The 21646-nt window shown below is 31.8% G+C and overlaps 1 protein-coding gene and 2 long non-coding RNA genes across 3 annotated transcripts; all 3 read right to left on the minus strand.

Annotated features, from left to right (window-relative positions):
* Positions 1-2287: 2287 nt before the first annotated feature.
* Positions 2288-4180, minus strand: LOC145955285 (uncharacterized). The gene is made up of 2 exons (XR_014431911.1): positions 3419-4180; positions 2288-2498 (listed from the first exon to the last, which is right to left on the minus strand). It is a non-coding gene; the product is annotated as an uncharacterized LOC145955285 (long non-coding RNA).
* Positions 4181-5144: 964 nt separating this feature from the next.
* LOC145954936 (uncharacterized) lies at positions 5145-6267 on the minus strand. Its single transcript, XM_083069629.1, has 3 exons — positions 6259-6267; positions 5949-6173; positions 5145-5822 (listed from the first exon to the last, which is right to left on the minus strand). The coding sequence occupies exons 1-3, from the start codon at positions 6265-6267 to the stop codon at positions 5145-5147; spliced, it is 912 nt and encodes a 303-aa protein (XP_082925755.1).
* A 596-nt stretch (positions 6268-6863) lies between these two features.
* Positions 6864-8734, minus strand: LOC145955286 (uncharacterized). Its single transcript, XR_014431912.1, has 2 exons — positions 7987-8734; positions 6864-7074 (listed from the first exon to the last, which is right to left on the minus strand). It is a non-coding gene; the product is annotated as an uncharacterized LOC145955286 (long non-coding RNA).
* Between the last annotated feature and the right edge of the window lie 12912 nt (positions 8735-21646).

Here is a 21646-nt window from a genome sequence, read left to right on the forward strand (position 1 = left end):
TTAAATATAAATGTATAATTTTAATATCTCTATGGTTCCTATGAGAAACCTAAGGGAATGCATTTGTAATTGTAAGAGACAATTATATGAGTCAGATGTTTATTGTATGGATTAAAGTGCTCTGTGGGTTCTTAAGAGAACCATGAGAGAAACAAATAAACTATACAAGTTTATATTTTGCTTTTTGATTGTTCTGTTGTATTCCTTGTTGCATGAGATGTATGAATATCTATTTAATTTCACAAATAGATGAGTTTTGATTTGAATTAAACATGTTTGATCTCTTATTTCATTTCAACTTTTGAAATATATATATATATATATATATATATATATATATATATATATTATTTATTTTATATTTTTCAATAAATAACTAAATTAATACTTTTGAAATATATAAAATTAAAAATTATGAAATTAGAAAGATATTTTTTAATAAATAAATAAATTAGTTAATTATTATTTATTTTATATTTGTGGACATTATCTTCTTATAGTTATTTTAATGACTTTTATAGAATGTTTTAAAGGTTTTTAATAATTATTAGTATTTTAATAATGAATATTTATGAAAATTAAATTTTGTAATATTTTGATTTTTAAGTAGCCCAAAACGGGCCGTTCTCAAACTTGGGCTTCTACGCTCTTAAGTAAAAATAGTTGCGCCCTGACTATCAGCTGCTTTTGGTTTAGTGGCCTACCATGGTCATGTAATCGATTACCAGTGCGTGTTTGCTTGTTCTGATATATGTAATCGATTACAGAGTAGTGTAATCGATTACCAGGGGCAAAATGCACAGAATCTGAAAAGGGGTAATCGATTACCATATTAATGTAATCGATTACTCGGCGCATCTGCACTTATATTCGGGCAGTTCGTCTTCTTCCTCATGAAAGAAAACCCAAATAAAAATTTAATCTTTTGATTTGAATTCCAAGCATTTGTGAAATTCTTTGAAATAGTAGAATTTCAAATTCTCCCAAAAATGTAAGAATTTGAAATTCCTCATATTTTTTTCCCTTATTTCACTTATATATTTTATCTTATATCTTCATATTTTTAATTATTGAATATTCAAAAATACTTTAAAAATTATTAAATATTAACTAAATTAATTTTTAAAATTATTAAATATTTAAAAATTGGTTAACATTTTTTTTATAAAATTTTATTTAAAAATCTCAACATATAAATATCCTTTTAAAAGCAATTTTATCATGATAGAATCATATTATCATATCCAAATTAACAATTTAAAATTTAAAAAAAATTGAATTGACTTATCCAAACAAAATATTTTAACAATGATAGAAATTGAAATCAAAGTAATTCAAATATCAAGAATTTCAAATTCCTTGAATTTGTAAAATTACTCATCCAAACACACCATAAAGGAATGCAATTGTAAGAGACAATTATATGAGTAAGATGTTTATTGTATGGATTAGAGTACTCTGTGGGTTCTTAAGAGAACCTGAGAGAAACAAATAAACTATGTAAGTTTATATTTTGCTTTTTGATTGTTCTGTTGTATATTTATACATAAACTAATAATTTGATAAATATAACTTATTATATATTAATATACTTTTACAAAAATATAAATATACATATCTTATATATCTACTATATTTATATTTTTGTAAAAGTATATTAATATATACTAACTTATATTTATCAAATTATCAATTTATCTATAAATATACTAAAAATATTATTGATATTAATTTATTAGCAATATTAAATTATTAATAATATATAAATTTTATTTATTTAGTAATAATAAATATATATCATTTGTTACATTAATAAAAATTATAGTATATGTTAACTTAAATAAGCAAATAATTGTATAATTTTAAATTATTATTATTATTATTATATATATATATATATATATTAAAATTTTAAAATTATTAAATTTTTAATGGGAGAGATTCAAATTGCACAATTATGATTTTTGAGGGACTATAATTGTTCAATTAAAAATTAAACGACTAAAATTGCACAATTACAATCCTTTAGGGACTAAAATTATCCAATTAAAATCTTAGGGATCAAAATTGCACAATTACAATACTTGAGGGATCAAAAATGTAATTAAGCCAAAATTAAATTAATATTCTTTTTTTTTAATTTCACAAGTTTTTTTTTAAATATTTTTAATGAATGTCTTAGTTTCTTATGTGACACCCTTACACACCCTTACTACCCCAACACATATATAAAAAAAAAAATTATAATACATTTAAGAAAGTTAAATTTTCTAAGTTGGTAAAAGGGTTCACATAAAAATTCGACAATCACATTAATAGAGATATAAAACATAAAACACGAGAGTTTTACAAATTGTTTTCAAAACAATATTACAGTGCCAAATACACATAAATATTTCATCCTAGAAATCCTCTGCCCCGATGTCACACTATCAGAGCATTCCCAGAATTTTAACTGTTGGCATCCTAGAAGCCATTCGTAGCTGGATCTTCTTCTCCTAAAATATCCACAGTTTATACGGTGAGAAAAGAAAATATCTATATGCAAAGTACATACAAACACATCACAATATAATCTCATAATAACTCATTATTTAATAAAATATTCATAAGCATTTATCTATATATATATATATATATATATATATATATGTGTGTGTGTATCATAATTTATCAACCATTCATCATTTTCACACCTCAATTCACAATTACATCAATCCATCACAATCCACTTGAACATTACAATTCATTCATAATCCACACAAATTTCACTATGTCAAGGTCACGCTACCCTTTTTTCCAGCCTAGGGCCGTGCTCACCCCTGACATAACACTGTGCCAAGGTCACGCTACCCTTTTTAGTAGCCTAGGGCCGTGCTCACCCCTGACATAACACTGTGCCAAGGTCACGCTACCCATCAGCTTAGGGCCGTGCTCACCCCTGGTCATCAGTACCACAATCATATCTCATTCACATCTCATTCACATTCCACACTTCTCATTGCATAACTTAAATTCACATCACGTACACAATTCCACATCACATACACAACAGATAAGCCCAACAAAATGAGGATTTACACACCCCTCAAGCAATTCACATCAAGATCATCCATTCTTAACGAGTAATATAGCAATAATATTCATAAATCATAATAATCAACAAGATAATCAATTTTAATATAACAGTGAAACTCATAATTATTCCAAATTCTAGTTCACAGCATTTATGATTTCTTCTTTCTTCCCAGATCATTATTCCTACAATTTGGCATATCTATAAACCTCAACACATAATTTCAATAGAACTAATGATTCTTCAAATAAAATAATTATAAAATCATAATCTTAAGAAATTCTTCCTCTACCCAATTCCCTCATGTACTCTACATATAAATAATCCCCTTTTCCCCCGTACCTGGATGAATAGTAACTTGAGCAGAACCTCCTCTTCTTTTTCCTTAAACGGTAGTCAAAATTCGGGCAGAACTTTCTCTTCTCTCTCCTTAAATCGGGACCGGAACTAGGGTAGAACCTCCACCCCTAAGCTCCTTCCATCAACAGCAGGAAGTAGAGAGAGAAAGAAAAGAGAGAAGGGAGAGAAGATGAGAGGTGTGAGGATTTGAGAGGGAGGAGGGGCCTTTTTATAGGCATTTTCGCGGACCTATCCGGAACGGCCGTTCCGAAAAGTGGAACGCCCGTTCTGGACCCTTCAAATCTACGCAAAATTTTCAACTGGAACGGCCCGTTCTGAAATCAGAACGGCCCGTTCCAAAACCCAGCAGAACGCCCCGTTCTCCTTCTGGAACGGCCCGTTCTGCAAGGAGAACGCCCCGTTCTCCTTTGGAGAACGGCCCGTTCTGGGCCCGTTCTGGACGTCCCAAAAATACACAATTTTATCATTTGGAACGGCCCGTTCCACATTTGGAACGGCCCGTTCCAGAAACCAAAAATACCCCAAAAACTTTAACAAAATTACGAGAATGCCATTAAAAATTACGAAAATGCCATTAATAATAAATTTACAAAAATACCCTCATTTCTCTATTAAAATTACGAAAATACCATTACTAAATACGAAAATGCCATTAATACAAAAATACTCTTTATAAAAAAATTGGGGTGTTACAATTCTTCCCTCCTTTTAGAAATTTCGTCCTCGAAATTTTTGCAATGGTAAATTCTTATCCATCACCTTATCCTATAATCTCATATCTTGTTATCAAATGAATCAACTAATTATGCTTCTCCAATTTCTTTCAACGATCCACTTAGTATTCGAGTCATACCTAGTTTTACACTATTAAGAGTAATCTCATAAGTCAAACTTAAATCCCTAATTTGAATCTCTAATCATAAAGGAAAATAAATATAAAGATTTCCTACTCAAAATATCGGTTACCACAATGACTTTACTCAAATAACAACTAAGTTTGAAATATTAGTCCTCTTAGAAGTTTAAACTTAACTTAACTCTTTCAGTCAACAAATAATTGAGGCTCTAACGATCAATAAATACCTCAAGCTTATAATTATATAGGCAATGTCTCTAAATATTACAACCGTTAACTTAAAATCATAAGTAAGGTAATTCCTATGATGAGTTTTCAGTTGCCTAGAATCACAAGCCACTATCTTTCCTTCTTGCATCAACACTCCACTCAAACCTATTTTAGAAGCATCACAATAAACCACAAAAGTCAAGCAATACTAAAACAGGTGTACTAGTCAACTTTTCCTCAAGGGCCCGGTAAACTATCCTTGCATTTACTATCCTATACAAACACAACTCCTTTCGTAGTCAAACTTGTCAAGGTAATGCTAACTTGGAGAATCCCTCTATGAATTTTCTATAGTATTCAGCCAATCCAAGGAAGCTCCTAATTTCACTAGCTAACTTATCGGCAAACAAATTAAGTCAACCATGAATTCTCTACCAACAATAGTCAAGGGACACCTTGGACAGACATCAGAAGTGATCACTGAACCATTAGTGGGTGTCTCTACTATTAGTTCAAAAGACAAGGAAAAAAAATAGGTAATTTAGACATACACGTGATATAAAAGAGTGAGTCGCACCAGTCATATAAAACAATTAGAGGGGTTCCATTGATGAAACACATACCCTGGATGAAATCTTTGGATTAAGTAGCTTCAACACCACTCAAGGCAAATACTCTCCCTGTGGCTCTAGGCTTGCTAGCCCTCCCTTCAACCTCTGTTGTTTCTTTCTTATTCTTGGGGCACTCCCGAGCTTTGTGTCCCTTCTCGTAACAGTTGTAACATGTTATCACTCTTGGTACCCAACACTCATATGCCTTATGACCTGTCTTCCCACAGTTGAAGCAATTATCGCGTGGAACAGAACCCTCACTCCCCCATTTTGATGTTTGTCCAACCATTGGAGATTGACTCTTTCGTTGCATCGAATCTTGATTATTCACCTTAGAACTTGAATTCCTAGTAGACTTGGTGTAAGGTTTACTTTTACCTAAAGCACTAGAATTTGTGGTACGCATAGGACCTCCAGCTCCCTTGTAATAGTCAGCACGTGCACGATTGTCACGGTCGTAAATTCTACTCTTGTTGACAAGAGTTGGGTAGTGATAAATTTCTTGATAATTGATTGCTGTTTTTATCTCAGGGCGAAGGCCATTCACGAACTTAATACACTTAGCCCTTTCGCCATCCTCACCATGGTAATGAGTACAGTAGCGAACCAAGGCATCAAATTTTGCAGCATACTCTGCCACTGTGTCATTCCCTTGCTTTAGTTCAAGAAATTCAACTTCTTTCTGGCTTCTTACATCATCCGGGAAATACTTCTCAAGAAAAACCCTCTTGAAGTTGTCCCAATTCAATTGCATTTCTCCATCAATCATCCTTTGAAGTGCTCCTTCCCACCAAAAATGGGCATCAGCAGTCAACATGAAGGTAGCCAACCTCACTTTCTGAGTGAAAGGACACTCCATGGCATTGAAAATCTTTTCGATTTCCATTAGCCAATTCATCGCAACATCTGGGTCATATCCTCCTTGGAAAGTAGGTGGATTATTTCGTTGAAATCGCTCTAACCAATTAGGAGCGATTTCAGTCCTATAGTTGTTACTTACAGCTTGTGCTAATGCTTGAAGAGCATCAGCAATTGCACGGTCATTCCTACCAGCCATAATCTAAGAAAATAGTACACAATCAAATAAACAACAGACATAAGGAATTATCATACTAGCATTAGTGTACTAACATTTCACAAAATACCTTAACCATTCCAAACTCATTTTTTTTTTCCACCTTAAACTCATATTCAAGCTTTCCAAAATAGTTCACAAAGGACTTAGAATAAAATTTACATACTACCTAAACCATAAAGTTAACATGCAAGCACCAATACTCAAGGAACATTCCAATCTCTCATCAAAATATCAAAACTCCAATTCTCAAATACAACCACCTTTGATTCAATTGCTTACTACTATAGATTCCTAAATTCCATTAACCGTAAACTCTTAAATCATCCAAATCTAAGGTCTTTTTACGTAAAAAATATCAAACAAATAAGAAATTATGAAAAGATCAATCAAAAATAGCATCATCAAGTTATATCATGTCTATAAGACAAATCTTGAGAATACAATGCACACAAATAAATAAATAAGAACATAATTAATCATCTCATTAGCACATCAATCAACTCATCACATTATTAATCTACCAAACAAGCATAGTAGACTCATTACTCACGGCCGATTGGATCGGCCTGCTCTGATACCACTAAATGTGACACCCTTACTACCCCAACACATATATAAAAAAAAAATTATAATACATTTAAGAAAGTTAAATTTTCTAAGTTGGTAAAAGGGTTCACATAAAAATTCGACAATCACATTAATAGAGATATAAAACATAAAACACGAGAGTTTTACAAATTGTTTTCAAAACAATATTACAGTGCCAAATACACATAAATATTTCATCCTAGAAATCCTCTGCCCCGATGTCACACTATCAGAGCATTCCCAGAATTTTAACTGTTGGCATCCTAGAAGCCATTCGTAGCTGGATCTTCTTCTCCTAAAATATCCACAGTTTATACGGTGAGAAAAGAAAATATCTATATGCAAAGTACATACAAACACATCACAATATAATCTCATAATAACTCATTATTTAATAAAATATTCATAAGCATTTATCTATATATATATATATATATGTGTGTGTGTGTGTATCATAATTTATCAACCATTCATCATTTTCACACCTCAATTCACAATTACATCAATCCATCACAATCCACTTGAACATTACAATTCATTCATAATCCACACAAATTTCACTATGTCAAGGTCACGCTACCCTTTTTTCCAGCCTAGGGCCGTGCTCACCCCTGACATAACACTGTGCCAAGGTCACGCTACCCTTTTTAGTAGCCTAGGGCCGTGCTCACCCCTGACATAACACTGTGCCAAGGTCACGCTACCCATCAGCTTAGGGCCGTGCTCACCCCTGGTCATCAGTACCACAATCATATCTCATTCACATCTCATTCACATTCCACACTTCTCATTGCATAACTTAAATTCACATCACGTACACAATTCCACATCACATACACAACAGATAAGCCCAACAAAATGAGGATTTACACACCCCTCAAGCAATTCACATCAAGATCATCCATTCTTAACGAGTAATATAGCAATAATATTCATAAATCATAATAATCAACAAGATAATCAATTTTAATATAACAGTGAAACTCATAATTATTCCAAATTCTAGTTCACAGCATTTATGATTTCTTCTTTCTTCCCAGATCATTATTCCTACAATTTGGCATATCTATAAACCTCAACACATAATTTCAATAGAACTAATGATTCTTCAAATAAAATAATTATAAAATCATAATCTTAAGAAATTCTTCCTCTACCCAATTCCCTCATGTACTCTACATATAAATAATCCCCTTTTCCCCCGTACCTGGATGAATAGTAACTTGAGCAGAACCTCCTCTTCTTTTTCCTTAAACGGTAGTCAAAATTCGGGCAGAACTTTCTCTTCTCTCTCCTTAAATCGGGACCGGAACTAGGGTAGAACCTCCACCCCTAAGCTCCTTCCATCAACAGCAGGAAGTAGAGAGAGAAAGAAAAGAGAGAAGGGAGAGAAGATGAGAGGTGTGAGGATTTGAGAGGGAGGAGGGGCCTTTTTATAGGCATTTTCGCGGACCTATCCGGAACGGCCGTTCCGAAAAGTGGAACGCCCGTTCTGGACCCTTCAAATCTACGCAAAATTTTCAACTGGAACGGCCCGTTCTGAAATCAGAACGGCCCGTTCCAAAACCCAGCAGAACGCCCCGTTCTCCTTCTGGAACGGCCCGTTCTGCAAGGAGAACGCCCCGTTCTCCTTCTGGAACGGCCCGTTCTGCAAGGAGAACGCCCCGTTCTCCTTTGGAGAACGGCCCGTTCTGGGCCCGTTCTGGACGTCCCAAAAATACACAATTTTATCATTTGGAACGGCCCGTTCCACATTTGGAACGGCCCGTTCCAGAAACCAAAAATACCCCAAAAACTTTAACAAAATTACGAGAATGCCATTAAAAATTACGAAAATGCCATTAATAATAAATTTACAAAAATACCCTCATTTCTCTATTAAAATTACGAAAATACCATTACTAAATACGAAAATGCCATTAATACAAAAATACTCTTTATAAAAAAATTGGGGTGTTACATCTTATGTTCAAAATTGACAATTTTTTATTTAATTAAATGAATTTCATAATTTTTTCAGTCCTTTAATGAAATAAAATATTTTTCATTTTATTATTTTTTTAAAAAAAATTTAACATATTTTCTTTAATTATGCATAATTCTTAAATATATAAGTTTCATAAATAAAATTTAATATTTTGAGAGGAAACAATTTGTCACAAATTTTTCACAAAATATTAACCTATTTGTGACGGAATTTTGAGAGGGAAAAATCCGTCACTAAATTTTTTCATTTTAGTGACGAACTTTGTGACGGATTTTTTAGAGACGAAGTTCATTCCGTCACAAAATCCGTCACAAACATTTTTTTCTATTTAGCGATGAAATTTGTGACGGATTTTTAGAGACGAAAGTTTTTCCGTCACAAAATCCGTCACAAATTTTTTTTTTTTGATTCAGTGACGAAATTTGTGACGGATTTTTAGAGACGGAATATATTCCGTCACAAAATCCGTCATAAAAGTCAATAAATTCTAGTCCGTCACAAAACTTAAAATTCCCTCACAAAATCCGTCACTATTAGCGATGCTATTTTTTCCGTCACAAAATTCGTCACAAATATGAATTTTTCTAGTAGTGAGATTTTCAAAAGTAAAATTAATCAAGCTAGAAAAATGTTTTCTAAAATGGATTTAAGTTTTTCAAAGCAAAATGTTATGTTGTAATTGATCATATAAGCATCAGACTAATTGATTATATAAGTGTTTGACGTTTCCAAATAAGAACAAAACTTTATGTTGTAACTGATTACATGAACAAAGTAATTGATTACAATTTTATTATAGAATTTTGGAAAACCAAAATCCTCTATTGTAATTGATTATTAAACAAAGTAATCAATTACATAAGAGTTACAATGTTTCTCAGAAAGGTTTTTAAAAGAAGTAACTCAGTCAGAAAACATTTTGGAATGGGTCAAGTTTTCAAACATTAAAGCAAGTTCACATGTAACCAATTACAATTAAATTGCATTTGATTACAAACAATTATGTGTAAATGAAAAAAGTGAAAAACTTTTATGTTTTAACCAATTACAATGTGTAATAAAATTACATAACTTATAAACAAGCTTCTAGAAATCCCAAAATGTAACTATGTTGAATGTAAATGATTATGTATTAATTTAATCAATTTCGTCAATTTCAATTTTTTCCCATATAAACCTTACACCTTATTTTTTATAGAAGAGTTGAAAAATGTTTGAAGCACATTTGAGATTTTGTCAAAGCACTAAAAATGTCTTCATTCTCTAAGTGTAAGAAAGGTTCAACATTTGTGTTCATCAAGATAAACATCATGGATTCATCATGAAAATGATTTTAAAGCTTTCATAATTAAAGAACCTTGTTCTTGGTTTTCATGAAACGTGAAAGGTTAAAGTGGAAATCTTCACATAGGTCAATTCATTCTTTCTATACATTGTCTATAGAGATCGAGATAGATTTCTTGTAGGAGTCTTAAATTCTATTGTATGAAGAGTGTAATCTTGATATTGATTTTCATGGGTTTGTGGGTCTGAGAAATGGGTTCTCAACTTAGGGTATTTTCTAAATGTTTTTATTAGGTGTAATAAGAATGCCTATGATCTACGGTTGATCAAGTTAGATTAATTTGTAATTACTCTCTTTCTTATAAGTGATGACTGTCGGAACCCGACCTAAAAAAGGATGGCTTATTTGACTTCCATTGTTAAAATTCTCATCGACATTGGAATGCTCGATTACCAGACTAAACCTCTGTCATTGGTTTTAAAAAAGGTTCTTGGAGTCGCCACCAATATTTTTCTCTAAACATCAGAAAAAGAAAGGTTTTCGCAATCATAGTTGAGTACAAGGGTCATTTACGTGTGCGGTGTCGGAACCCAAAAAATTTTGATCTAACAAATAGATGGTTTGGACTCCCGTTTGAAAATCTCACCAATTAAGGAATTCCCGGAGTCCATACTAATCTTTGATTGATGATTTTGAAGAGAGTTGGAAGGAGTCACCATTGATGTTTCATTCAAAACATCGGAAAAAAAAAGTTTTTAAAAAAATGCCAAAACGGCCTTTACAACTAGAATTTGGGATCGGAGGTCGGTTACGCGTAGGGAAGGTGTTAGGCACCCTATCATGCCCTAAATCGGTACCCTATAATAAAATTAGCGATCGAGAATAATAATTTAAATTTTTAGTTCCCTTTTATTAATGATTATTTACATGCTTGAATTTAAATTTACACGATTTACCCTAAAATATCTATATGATTGCTTTTGGTTATGGTATCGTTTATGATAGAAGAAATAGGTAGTGAAGAAAGGATTTGATGAAAATACCTCTCTAAACGAGCTTTTATAAATACTTTGAACATGGTGGTCTTGAGGTGTTTTTTGGCTGCCTTTCACACTATAGTATATCTACCAACTCTCAAGAAATACAAGAGTGATAAGAAAAAGGGGAAATTTGAATTATATGGAACTCCAGAATGCAATTTTTTCAGTCTTGAGCACTGCATACGATGCTCATGTTTATAGACGTCGAATAGACCAAAACGACCCATTCTGGATTAGTTTGTTAAGAGCAAATTTTAAATCTGGAACAACCCATTCTAAAATCGAAAAGGCCCGTTCCAAATTTGAATGCACCTCAAAACAACATGGGTCAAAACAGTCTGTTTTGAATTGGGAACGGTCCGTTCCAGACTCCTAATTCAACTTTTTTGGGCTTTAGGCTTTCTAATGTCATTTTTGGGCTTTCGAGAACTCCTTTGTCTCGTGCTAAAGGCCCATTTCCCTACTTGCATGTCCTAGACAAAATTAGGTGTCTACACGGGGAAGGTGTTAGGCACCCCACAATGCCTAAAATTAGTACCGTATGACATATTTATTAACAAAATAAAGCAAAGTTTAACATTTTTACCCCATAATTAAGTATATATGACAATGAACTATCTACATGATGTTTATTCTAATTATATGATTAAATCAATAAATAAAGCAATAAATAGAGAAAGAGAGAAATTGGAACCTCCGAAGCAAGCTTTATAAATGAAGGTTGAAGATTTTTTTTGGCGACCTCCTCACTCTACAAGAACCTTACTTTCTCGGAATTTAGACTAAGAAACTCCAAAATCTCTATCAAACGAACCAGAAATCTCTAAATCAGGCTCTTAATGAACTTTTTGTTTTACTTAGAGTGCTTTTGAAAAGAGTCAAGGGGGAAGAGAGAATCCAGTGTGTCTTCAAATGAAGCTAATTAAATGCTTAAATAGATGCTAAAGGAACAGAATGGCCATTCTCCCTTTGGAACATCTGTTTTCAACCTCTTTTTACATGGAAAAACCCAATTTGAAATGGCCATACTCAGCATGAGAATGATCGTTTTGGTAAACCATGGGAACGACCATTTTCATGACCAAAACTGTCATTTTTATGCCTCCAAGTTTGGTTCTTGGTTGCTTGACCCTTGGAATGTCTTTTGGAGGCCCCCTACTCCATCTTGATGCATTTCAAAGTCTTCAAAGTCCCCTGAGGGTCACTTCTCTTGCTTTAGAAGCTTTCCATCTTTGGATTCTCATCCCGGACAAAAATTGGTTTCTACAATGACTTATTATCTAAGATTGATTACAAAAGACTAGATGTAGCTTTCTGAGGAAAGTAAACTAGTATAGATCCTTATATGATTTCATCTTTCCTACACTTTTAATTCTTGATATTGCTTGATATATATTGTGAACTTAATTATGTATTTTCTATGATATGAATTTGTTTGTTTGATATTTGTTTCACCAATATGACTTAATCATTTCAAAAGATCAAAAAAGTCTTTGCAAGAAATAATCTTCAAGAGAGAGTTTTCCAATTCAAACCAATTCAAACCGCTTTCATATTGAAGAAGTTTTGTGAACACCAATTCAAACCCCCTCCTTGGGGAACCCTTACTCCAATAAGACGCGTATTCTATGTATGGAGTTTCCATGTCATAGAACGTTTTCCATGAAATCTAGGCAGACCTTTTACTAAATCTTTTTTTATTAATTTTGAAATATGTTTCACATTGACATGCCCAAAGTTTTTATGCCAAATCCACCTTTCGTATTCTCTGAAAACTAGACATGTTATATTCTATTTGCCCATATTTTCTAGATTAATCTCATAGAGAATATTCTTTCTGAAAGCAATAAAAGGCATAAACTCATCATCTTGCTTGACTATGCATGCATCTTTGTCAAAAGATACAGTATATCTGTTGTCAGAAAATTAACTTATGCTAAGTAGATTATACTTCAATCCTTTAACATGCAAGACATTATTTATAGTAGGAATAGAGTTTTTACCTATTTTACCAATACCTCTAATCTTTCTTTTTTCACTTCCTCCAAAGGTGACAAACCCTTTATAGGGTTGATGGTCTAGGAACATAGACCTTTCTCCTATGTGTTATGAGTAGCTACTGTCCAGGTACCATTTTGAATCTTTCATTTCTCTCATTAAGGATATCTGCAATAAAAATTATCTATGACTTTGGTACCTAAATCTTTTTGGGTCCTTTTCTATCAGTACCCATACCCTTAGACTTGTCTTTTTGTCTGCTTGGAGTTTATCCTTCCTTCTTTTCCACTAGCCTTACGAAAATTCATCTTAGGTTCGGATTGAGATGTCTCGGATCTAATATCAAATCCAAAACACTTTTGTCTTATGGAAGTCTTCTATGTTATAAAAACATGTTTAATTTAAAGACCCATCAACAAGTTTAGCTAGGTTAATCCTTAGTATTATGTTTTCAGTCTCTAATGTTGTAACCTCAGGTGGAATACTACTAATGATCTTCTCTTTAAGAGTCTGTATCTTTCTTGTAGCGTCTGACATGTCTTTCTTGAGTTTGTCATCCTCATTTTGTAAAATCTTACATTTTTTTAGTTTATTATATTCAAGAGAGATCATGTTAAAGTTTGTAAGAAAAGACTCATAATATATCTCTTCCTCATTAGAATCATATGAACATGATTTGGAATATGAATTTACCTTAATCATCGTATCATCTGATTTAGAGTCAGCGTCTTCCACGAGACATATGTTGCTTTCTCTTTGTTTGAATTGTTGTTACTACTGATGCTATCTAGACCTTTCCAGGTGGCCATCAAACTTTTCTTAGCCTTCTTTTTACTAGTCTATTGCTTTCTGAGTGTAGGATATTCACCTTTCATGTGTTTGGGCTTCTTACACTCATATTAGACGACCTCTTATTGTCATTTTGACTAGGTTTCTTGAGCATGTATTTTTCCTTGTGGATGCTCCTTAGTCTTTATTTTTTTTCCAACATGTACTTGAACCTTCTAGACATGAGAGATATCTCATAGCCAGTCAAATTCTTAGAATTATCACCTGAGCTACTGGGCTCAGACTTAACCTTTAGAGCCTTTCTTTTATCTCTTTTCTTACTAGTTTCACCACTTCTCAAAGAAAAAAACTTGTCAGCTTTAAGATAGTACTTGTTGTTTGGGTGAACTTCATGAACTTGTAGAGCTCCAAGAAGTTCATTAAGATTAAGTGCCTTTAGGTCACATGCCTTTGAGATTTTTTTGGCTTTGGGCTCCCAGATCTTAGGAAAACTATCCATGATCTTGAGATTTTTTTGAGCTTTCGAAAACTTCGTTCCTAGAGATTTTAACCCCGTTTAGAATTTTTTAGAATCTCCAAAATATTCCATCAATGGTCTCATTTTTCTTCATGGAAAACTATCCAAGATCTTGAGATTGTTTGAGTTTGACATCCTCAGTACTCTCATGAGTTACCCTGATGGCTTACCACATTTCTTTGGTCATCGAGTAGCTCTAGAACTTGTTGTACTTAGTTTTGGATGAGGAGCACACCAAAATGTATTTGGATTTTGTGTTGAGCTGTAGAATGTTGTATTCCTCTTAAATGTATATGCTTTTAGACTTGGTAACAACTACATCTCCTTGTGTGATGTTTTTCCAGAGGTGGTATTAGGTGGATTTAATGAACATCTCCATTTTATTCTTTCAATATAGGTAGTCTTCTTTATTAAAGCTCAATGGCCTCGTAAGAGAAGTTATTTATATTTATGGTAGGTACTGACCTTCACTACTTTTCATAATGGATTATTTTCCTTTAGCATGATTAGATGCTCAATCCATCAAATGTTAAGCTTTGATACCAAACTGTGGAGAAAAGATAGACACTAGAAGGGGTTTGAATAGTGTTAGTCCAATTTTTCAAATAGTGAAGTAGTAACGCTAATCTAAATAGCACTAAAGAAGTGACAAACGAAACATAAGGTATTTTTATATTGGTTCATCTCAAAGACACAAATTACGTCCAGTTCTAAATCCAACCAGATTGAGTTCTACAATCTTAAACAAGATCTAAGTATTCTTTTACCAAGCCACTTTTGACTCAAACATAATTGTTCTTTCAATTGCCTTTTTCAAGTAATCTACCAAAGTATTCCTTTTTCACACAAAGCTTCTTTAGGCTTTAACACCAAGTATTCTTTTGCAGTTAAGCTTCTCCATTCTCAAACAAGTAATTTTTTTGCAATCAAACCCCTTTAGGCTCAAACAAGTATTATTTTATAGACAAGCTTCTATAGGCTTAAATAAATATTCTTTTGTAGACAAGCTTTTTCAAGCTCAACCTTATAACAATAATTATATCTGGGTAAAGTTTTACAAATGTTGTTTCGTCTTATAAACAAGGTGTGATACATTCAATTAAGAACAAAAGTCTTTATAGAAAGAGTGAAAAAATTAGGGTTTGTACAAAAAGTTCTCATTTTTTTTTTCTGATCATGAAGCTTATTATATAGTAGCCCAAATGAAGATGACCATTGCAAAACCTTGAAGGTCCCTTAAAAGCTTGCTTCATCTGTCTTCGTTACCATTTCCTTGAGGTGAGAAGTGTTCGTTGATGCATTAAATGCTTGCGTTAATTGTTTTTCATTAAATAGTCACTTCTTATCTAATCAAGGAAGTTGCTTATCAAATTTAGGATACCAAACAAACTATTTGTGGCATGTGTCGTAGTGAGGAGCAAGTTCTACATCAACTTTTGATGACTTTATCCATGATTTCAGGGATCTGTTTGTCCTTGTTTCTCGTGCAAAGCATAGATTCATTCACTTTAACAAATTTGTGAGTTCCAACGAGCTTTCTTAGTTTGATATGTTAAGGAATTAATTAGACAAGAAACAAATGGTTGTTATTCATTATAAATAATAATATGCATATAAGACTTTATGAAGCCAAACTATATATTTTTTCTGATGACACATTGTATGTCTAACATTTTGCATTTTATGCTTCGTCTGATTTGTGTTTTGTAATAATATTTTCTCTTATAAAAATGTTTTTTTTTTATCATTAAAACTTGAAAGCTTGAGGGATCTAAGATCATATTTTGACTTAGTAATCTTTATATCCATATGCTCTAATATATATTACATGATCAAATACATATATACTATGATAATCATGCATATAAATTCGTTGATATACATTAGTAAACCTCTATGATCTTATCCTCTAATATATGATGATATGCTTTGTTATGATATTACATTATGACTTTGATGTTGATACTTATGTATAACTTGTATAAATAACGTTTGATGCATGATATATATATATATATATAAACTTTCGTATTTGCATCAAAAAAGGATTAGCATATCCTATAAATTACATAATTCTTCAAAAAAAGTCATTTTGACCTGACACGCGTATGGTTCAACTCATTTGGTACCTAAAAGGTGATAAGTGACTTCTTTGTTCGGATAAGATGTAACACCTTATTTTGAATAAAATATAGTATAAGTATTTTATTAATAATTTTGGTGTTTTTATTTTTATTAATGAGAGTTGATTAATATTTATCTTATTATTAATTATTATATTTTGTGATAATTAAATGTGTTAGTTTTGATGATTATTTGTAATTATTTTTATATGAATATATTGTGAGATTTTATAATTAAAGGTCATATTATTTAATTATTTATTATTAATTAATAGGGAAGGAAAATAGTAACTAAGTTTAAGTGTTTTAACTTAAGGGTTAGAGAGAGATTAAGGTTTTTTAAAAAGCAATTTTCTATCAAACCATTTTACACTTTCATTTTACGTACACACTTTAGAGCTCGAAGAACAAAAGTAAGAAGGTAATCACTGTATAGTTGTGCATCCGTTTTCTTTTGCTTACCAAGGTAAGAGAGAAGTGAGAAACCTCGTTCTGGGTATGAGATTGTATGTTGGATAGTGGGATTGACCCTAAATCTTGTGTATGTTGTGTGCCTATGTATAGGGGTTTTTCCCAAATGTGTTTGTTTTGTCTCTTGTTCTTCGTACACATTCCTAATGACATTAATTGTTTGAATACATGACCAATTCTATGTTTTGGGTTGTAATTGTATGATCTAAAGTTCTTGTGGGTTCCTATGGGAAATCCTAAGGGAACTTTTTGTGATAGTTGTGAAGATATTAATTGATATGTGTAAATTGAGTGATTTGAAATGTTAATTGCATGTTATATATAGAGCAATTTTATTGATTGTATGTGTTTAGGTGTGAAATTAGATGTGGGTAACTTGTAATCACTAAGGAGACGTGATTTTCAGGGAGGAAGATTGTGTTATTACTAAGTGAGATGTTTTGGGTCACTTAGTGAGAAGCCCTAGGGGGCTCAACTTGCTTAACTAGATGTTGGTCGCTCAATGAGAAGCCTTAAGGGGTCCAGCTTGCTCAGCTAGATGTCATCTTGCTTAGCTAAATGTCAACTCGCTCAGCTAGATGTTGGTGGCTCAACTAGATGTTGTTGGGTAGCGACTGTTAATTGGTTGTTTTACCTTTGTGATCTTGATACTACCTTTTACAAATGGCTAACTAATGTATTTGAGAATGTACATGGGATATATGAGGTGATATGAGAAATATGTGATATGTGAAGTGAAAGCATATGTATATTATTGCATCAAGTCTGTTTAACATGCATCATATGCATGCAAATCAGCAAATCGTTTAATATGCACTACACATATCTTGAGATTGGTGCGACCAGCATGGAAATTGAGAGTTTGTGTCATGGATGAGTAATTGTGTCGATGATGATAAATGAGTTATTGTATTGATCGTGATAATTGAGGAATATGTGATATGTGAAGTGAGAGCACGTAAATTGAAAAATTGGAAAATCAGTAAATCATTTAATATGTATTGCACATATCTTGAGGTTGGTACCACATGCATGAAAATAAAAGTCCGTGTCATTTCCATTCCATACTTACAAGTGAATGAATTAATTATGATTGATGTGTCATGGATGAGTAATTGTGTCGATGATGATAAATAAGTTATTATATTGATCATGATAATTATTCATTATTCATTAATATCATACTATTGTATAAATGGAGTGTGTATGGCTATTCGTTATTTATTTCATGCCATGAGCTAGAGTGAGAAGTGTGTATGGCTATGTCTTGTTGTATGCGTTATTTGTGTTTGACTATTCGATTTACATTATTGCACCATGAGTCAAAGTGAAATGTTTTCTCACTCCCTTTGTCTTTGTTGTTGCTCTTATGTTGATTCTATAGGTGATGATTAGCATGATATTGAAGATGTTGGTAATAAGGCTTAGGCTTCATGTTGGGTTTCTCTAATAAGATATGTGACATCGGGGTATAGTTAGGAGTTTTCTAGAACTAGATTAGGATGTTGTTTTATTGAATTATTTTAGAAAACATTAGTTTTATTTCTTTGTAATTTCAATTGATTATGTCATCTTTTTAAGTTAAGAATGTGATGCTTTCTACCTGAATACATTTGATTTTATTTATAAAGAGTTATGTTATTCAATTTTCATTATTTATCTATTATGGCATGCGTGATAAAGGGTGTCACATAAGAAATGATGATTTGGTGAAATTCATTTAATGAAGCATGTAATGCACCAACGAACACTTATTACCAAAAGGAATGAAGATGAAGAATACTAATCAAGCATGTGAAAGAGCTTAAGGATTTGCAATGATCATTTTTACCAAAATCGTATATAAGGAAACTTGAAGATTTCAAAAATAAGAAAAATTGAACACATTGTAAAAATTATATTCATTCTTTTTGTCAATAAATTTTGTATTTATATTGTATTACATTTTGATATTAAGACAACAATACAATTATCTTACCCAATTTTAACTTAATGTTATTTTGAGCCTGAAAGACTTGACTATAAAAAAGTACTTGGTTATTTGGAGCCTAGAGAGACTTTGTGTTTAAAAAACACTTAGGTAATTACTTAAAGTGGTAAACAAATACTTAGGTTGAGTCAGAAGTGAGTTGTGACAAAAATACTTATATCTTTGCAAAAGATAGTGAAGCTTGATCAAGTTGATCAAAAACTAAACATAGTCTCTCGGTGGTTGAGATGAACTATCATAAAAAATACCTTGTTATTCTTGCTCATCACTTCGTTTACACTCCTAAAGTTAAGATATTACTTTGGAGTTTTGAAAAAAATAAATTTTTTTATTAACATTATTCAACCTTACTTCTAGTATCTCTCTTTTCTTCACAATTTCTTTTCGGTAATTAGACTTTTGTCATCTCCATGACTATTTTATTTAAACATGACATATTATTTCTATAAAAGTTAGATTTAGAAATTTTCACATGACTTATTATTTACATAAAAGTTAAAACTGATTATGCATATGATCATCATATTTTACATTTTTCACACTTTTTTTCTTTTTCATTATATTCTATTTTTAATTGTTCGTATAAATTTGTCACTGTTCACAATAAATCTGTGTGCTATGTTCATAAGGCAAAATAGAAAAAGTGTATTTGTCGACCCTTGTTCCTTTCTCTGTTTCTCATCTATTTTCGCGAAATTCCTTGTGATTTCCTCGGTCATAGGACTTGATTAGTGACAAGAAATTCTGTGAGACTAAGCAAACACACCATCCAAGTAAAAAAGCAATGTGGTGACAACTACTTAAGCTAGCGCCCACAATGGAGGAAAACATCGAATCCTATATTTTTTGCAAATTAAAAAACAACTTTTAATGATAATAAATATTAATTATAAACTAAATAATTTTGTGACAAATAAATATTAATTGTTAAAATTTATTATTTATTAACTATTATTATTATATATAATTATTTAATTATTTTATTTTTAACTTTGGATACACTAGCCAATATTTACCTGTTGAATGATCATTTATATGACTCTGAAAAGAGAAAACAATGATTGTAAAAAAGTTAACTTCGATATAGTGATGTGAAAGTTAAGTTGTGGAATAGGATGGAAAAAATATTTGCATCGGCCTACATGTATATATGCATAGAAAACTCACTATTGATTTTAAATAGTAATTAAATAGGTACAAGCTTAATAATGTGACAAAGATAGATAATAAAATATTTGTATTTATAGATATTCATACTTTAAAAGTATTCAAAATTTTCAATTATGTATAAAATAATTTATTTTATTTTTATAGTAAATATGTATATTATAATTATTTATTTTAGTACTAGGCTTAGTTTTCTTAATCTTGATCTTGGTCATTAATAACCTATTCTTACTTTTATTACCAATAGTAGTTACAAAAGCATCGGTAGCAATAATTGACTCTCTCTTTGTGTTAGGTAGAATTTTCCTTCCTTCTAAATCATCCTCCTTGCTACCAAAAAAGACATCAACATTCATGATTGTAATATTCAAAAGCAAACAAGTTTACTCTTTTAATTCATAGTTCACACAATTGGTTATAAAGCAACAAGCTAATATAATTTTTAGTTCAGTTCACAAGTAACAATAATCAATAAAGCAAGAACAACCAAAAATTCAGTGTGACTACGTATTCATCTTCTTCGACAAACAAAACACAAGGTAATTATAACACTCATGTTTAAGGTGTGTGTTGTAAGTGGTGTGATTTAATAAAAGGTTATTTTTTAGTTAAGTTGGTTTAGCTTTAGCAGGGGTTTATATAGGTTTTCTTGAGAAAAAGGGGCTCATAACTCTAGTTTTTAATAAATCTTTATAGAGAAACTAGAGAGAGCTTCTCTGTAATCTTACCTCCCTTTTCTTCACTAAGATCCATTTCCTCTTCTCTTCTTGTAGCTAATCCAACTTATTTGGTGTGGGTGATTTGAAGCCTCGAAGCCAAGAGTCCCGAAGTTGAAGTCATATAGAGCTCATCATCTTCTTTATTCCTCTTGTTAGTTCTAGATCATCAACGACGCAAGGGAAAATTGTGTTTTTTTTGTGAATCTTAATTAGCTTGTCTTGTATGATTCATGTTATTGTTGTTAAGGAAGATGAGGTGATGGTTTTTCGTTATAGTGGTTGGTTTTGAATCCACTTGCATGTTGAAGTTGGGGTTGTCTTTGGATGAAAAAGGCTTGTGTTAAGTCAGACGAAGAAACTCCCGACAAGGTTTTGAACATGACAAATATAATGTATATTGTTATTTCTAACATGTGTGTTATTAGTGTTTCAGATAAATATAATAACAGAATGAAAAATGGAGTACGTGTTTTTGCACATACCATGTCTGGTTGAGCTATACAAAACATCAGACGAATTGATCAAGCATCAAGAACTAAGCCAAACAAAAGCCAGAAGAAAATAAAAGACATGGCGTATTGCCAATCGAAGTCTTGAAGTATCAGACGAAAGGCCAAAACAAGCATCAAACAAGGCTAAGTCAAGAACAAGACAAAGTTGGAGCCTAATGGTCAACTAGATGAAGTTCAAAATATCAGATGATGGATAATCTAAGACAAAGAAGACAAATCAGATGAAAGAAAAGGTCAAACCAGATAAAAGGAAAAGTCAAAGTCTATCT

The sequence above is a fragment of the Cajanus cajan genome, chromosome 2 (assembly GCF_000230855.2).
Source record: "Cajanus cajan strain Asha chromosome 2, NIPB_CcT2T_4, whole genome shotgun sequence".
Taxonomy (NCBI): Eukaryota; Viridiplantae; Streptophyta; class Magnoliopsida; order Fabales; family Fabaceae; genus Cajanus; species Cajanus cajan.